The 3,789-nt window shown below is 37.8% G+C and overlaps 1 protein-coding gene across 1 annotated transcript; it reads left to right on the plus strand.

Annotated features, from left to right (window-relative positions):
• The first annotated feature begins 849 nt into the window (after positions 1–849).
• On the plus strand, positions 850–1,734 carry LOC135228509 (olfactory receptor 10AG1-like). The gene has a single exon (XM_064275146.1). It carries the CDS (start codon positions 850–852, stop codon positions 1,732–1,734), a length of 885 nt encoding a protein of 294 aa, XP_064131216.1.
• The last annotated feature ends 2,055 nt before the right edge of the window (positions 1,735–3,789 follow it).

The following is a 3,789-nucleotide window of genomic DNA, read 5'->3' on the forward strand; positions in this document are numbered from 1 at the left end:
TACCCCTGCTTTTCCAGGGAGACCACTTTTATTAGTAGTATATGAATCAATGTTCCTGGACAATTTCCCTGAATAAAATCCTCTTATCTTGCCCACTTAACATCCTACTGAAAGATAATTGTTTTATTCCCATATGCAAAATGAAATACTCTCACACTTTTCTTTCTAAACGACCTAATGTGAACTGTATTATAAGAACTTATATGCTTAAAGGTGGCTTGGTGGCACAGTAGTTAAGTGTCCAGCTGCTAACCAAAAGATTGATAGTTCAAGACTACCAGTGGCTCCTTGGAAACCCTATGTGGTAATTCTACTTGTCCCTATAGAGTAGCTGTGAGGCAGAATTGACTCAATGGCAATGGTATGGGTATATGCTTAAAATCATCAGGGATGGGAGAAGGGAATGTTGAAACAGGCAGTTGAAAATGTGTGTTAGAAGTTGGCTTATGACATAGTCTTTGAGAAGCTTGACTGAGAAAATGCATAGAGAAGTACAATAGGATTGTCAAGATGTGTAATTAATTAAAGTGAGGTGAGATGGTAAAGCTGAGGGTCCATTTTCAGCAGTTACCAATTGCTCCAGTGCCTGTGCTGAGTCAGGTATAGCTTGATCTATCCTGGGCTGTGCTTCCAAAGTATAAGGAAGTGATCTTAAAATAAATGTGAGGGGACTGTTTACTGTGATTTAATAGGAGGACGTGGGACATACATAAATAGTATCATTCTTAAAGTGCAAACCATTGCGGTGATCATAAAATCCAACCCAGACTCCTCAGTACACCTTAGAGAAGAGGCAAAGGGATACAGGTAGGCAAAGGAAATACCCACGTAAAGTTACCTTTTCTACAGATGAATCATCAAGGAAAACCACCACAAGATAATCTAACTGAAATCATTGAATTTGTTCTCTTGGGCTTTGCTGACATGCCCCATCTCCAGGGGCTTCTTTTTGGATTGTTTTTAATCATCTGTATCATTATCCTGATGAGCAATGGCACCATATTTCTAATAACAAAAATGGATCCTGCTCTCCAGAGCCATATGTATTTTTTCCTGGCAAACTTTTCCTTCTTGGAAATGTGCTATGTATCAACTACTCTCCCTAGAATGCTAATTAATATTGGGACTCAGAGAAGAAGAATTCCCTTAGTTGCCTGTGCTACACAGATGAGCTTTTTCCTTCTGTTCGGAGGCATAGAATGTTTGCTCCTGGCAGTGATGGCCTATGACCGCTATGTGGCCATTTGTAACCCTCTGCACTATCCTCGAGTCGTGAACCACAGGGTCTGCATTCAGTTGGTGACTGGCTGCTGGACCACTGGAATCCCTCTCACTATCGGGCATACATATCAAACTTTCTCTCTTCCATTTTGTGGATCTAAACTAATTAACCACTTCTTCTGTGACATTCCCCCAATACTCAAACTGACTTGTGGGGACACCTTTGTAAATGAGATGTTGGTGTACGTAGTTGCTGTGTTATTTGCTGTGGTTCCATTTCTGTTGATACTGGGCTCCTACAGTAAAATCATCTCCATCATCCTGAAGTTGCCATCAGCCACAAGTCAAGCCAAAGCCTTCTCTACCTGCTTGTCTCATCTAATGGTTGTGGTGTTATTCTTTGTATCAGGGATTATTGCCTACTTAAGACCCAACACTAGACACTCAGAGGGAATTGACAAAATACTTTCTCTTTTCTATACTATCCTAACTCCTCTATGTTTAATCCCATGATATATATTCTAAGGAACAGGATGTCATAATGGCACTGAGAAAATTGCTATGTAAGTAATTCACTTCATTAAAGAATGAGTGAAATGTATAAGAATTGCTTTCTTATGTATTTTTAATTAAATTTCAAAAAATGTATACTTTTAACATATCTTGTGTTATGGATTGAATTGTGCCACCGAAAAAATGTGTGTCAACTTAGCTAGGCTATGATTCTCAGTGTTGTGTGATAGTCCACCACTTTGTTTTATGAGTCAGAAACTTCTAGAAGGCTATTTGTTTGTTTTGGTGATTTTCCCGTGTTGTAAATCCTACCTCTACGATGTTAACGAGGCAGGATTAGAGGCAATAATGTTAATGAGGCAGGGCTCAATCTACAACATTAGGTTACACCTTGAGTCAATCTCTTTTGAAATAAGAGAAGCTAGCATAGAGACAGGGGACTTCCTACCACCAAGATTGAAAAACGAGTAGGGGAACGTATTCTTTGGACCTGGGGTCCCTGCACTGAGAAGCTTCTAGACCAGGGGAAAATTGATGACAAGGACTTTACCCCAAAGACAGCAGAGAGGGAAATCTTCCCCTAGAGCTGCATCTCTGAATTTGGAGTTCTAGCCTCCTTGACTGTGAGAGAACAAATTTCTCTTTGTTAAGCTACATACTTGGGGTATTTCTGTTATAGCAGCACTAGATTACTAAGACTTCTTGTCTTTCCAAACAATCATTCCCAAGTTAAAAATCTCTTGTAATGTTGTCAGAACTTTCTGGTCAAATTATATAAGTAGTATATATGTTAAAAAAAAAACAAAACCAAATCATTATATTGGTAATTCTATAATTTCATTGTTCAATGTCCTTTCTCAATAAGAATTTTTGCTCAGGCTGATTTATTTTAGTGAGTTGTAATTTATAATCTATTATATCACTTAGCATAAAACTTATTCATTTCCATGAGTGTCCATACAGTTGTGACACCCATTTTAAAAACTAGATTTGAAATATGCATTAATTAAAACTATAAAGTGTTTCTTAGGTATCCATGGGGGTTGGTTACAGGGCCCCCACAAATACCAGAATCCATGGATGCTCAAGCCCATTATATAAAATGATACAATATTTGCATATAACCTATGCAGAAACTTCTATATACTTTAAATCATTTCTAGGCTGCTTATAATGCCTAATACAATGCAAATGCTATGTAAATATTTGTTATACAGTGTTGTTTAGGGAATAGTGACAAGACACGAGGTGAACGATGCTCAGACAACAAGTGCTGAAGAGAGAGACTGAGGATCTGTGACGTGGTGGAAGGCTACAGCTAGCTGGGTATGCCTACACATCGTTTCATTTGCATGGATTCAGTGTAGTCCTGGCACAATAACAATAATAATATAGTCTCTATGATAAACCTGGAAAAGCCTCTCTGAAGAAGTAACATTTGAACTGAGTCCTAAATAGAAGGAGTAACTAAAGAACATTTTAAGCAGATGCAAAAGCAAAGGAAGAGTGTTAAGTTTTACACTCTTAGAGTCCTAAAGAACAAATAGTCTGGGGAAAAAAAAAATGTGTTAGCAGATGAACATAGAAATAAAGGTAGCAGCTGAGTTATATAGCAGTTTTCAATCCCTGGTAAGAAATCTGAATTATCCAAAATACTATGGGAATCCATGCAAGTGCTTTATATTTTCTGCAGAGAACACTTTGGCTGGTAGAATCTACCAGCCACTACTTGAGACAGTTCTACTATTGCCTACAGGGTTACTATGAGCAGGAATCGATTCAAAGGCAAGGGGTTTGGTTTAATGCTTTTTGTTTGTTGGTTGGTTTATTTGTTTTACTAGAAAACAATCAAGGAATAATTAGAAATGCAAATATCGTAGAAAAACAGCGTAGAGGTTGGTGAGTGTACTAACGAATCTTTCAAGTCTTTAAATCACTTAAGGCTGTAAACCCAGCCTTGAAACAAGAATCAGATGAGATGGAAGCATATTAAGTAGATGTCTACTGCATTCTGGGATGGTATTTGATATTCTATATACATGTATATGTGTGTGT

The sequence above is a fragment of the Loxodonta africana genome, chromosome 22, assembly GCF_030014295.1.
Source record: "Loxodonta africana isolate mLoxAfr1 chromosome 22, mLoxAfr1.hap2, whole genome shotgun sequence".
Classification (NCBI taxonomy): domain Eukaryota; kingdom Metazoa; phylum Chordata; class Mammalia; order Proboscidea; family Elephantidae; genus Loxodonta; species Loxodonta africana.

What these genes read in the sequence shown, in the direction of transcription:
- LOC135228509 (XM_064275146.1), top strand. Translation starts at nt 850, where the DNA reads ATGAATCATCAAGGAAAACCACCACAAGATAATCTAACTGAAATCATT.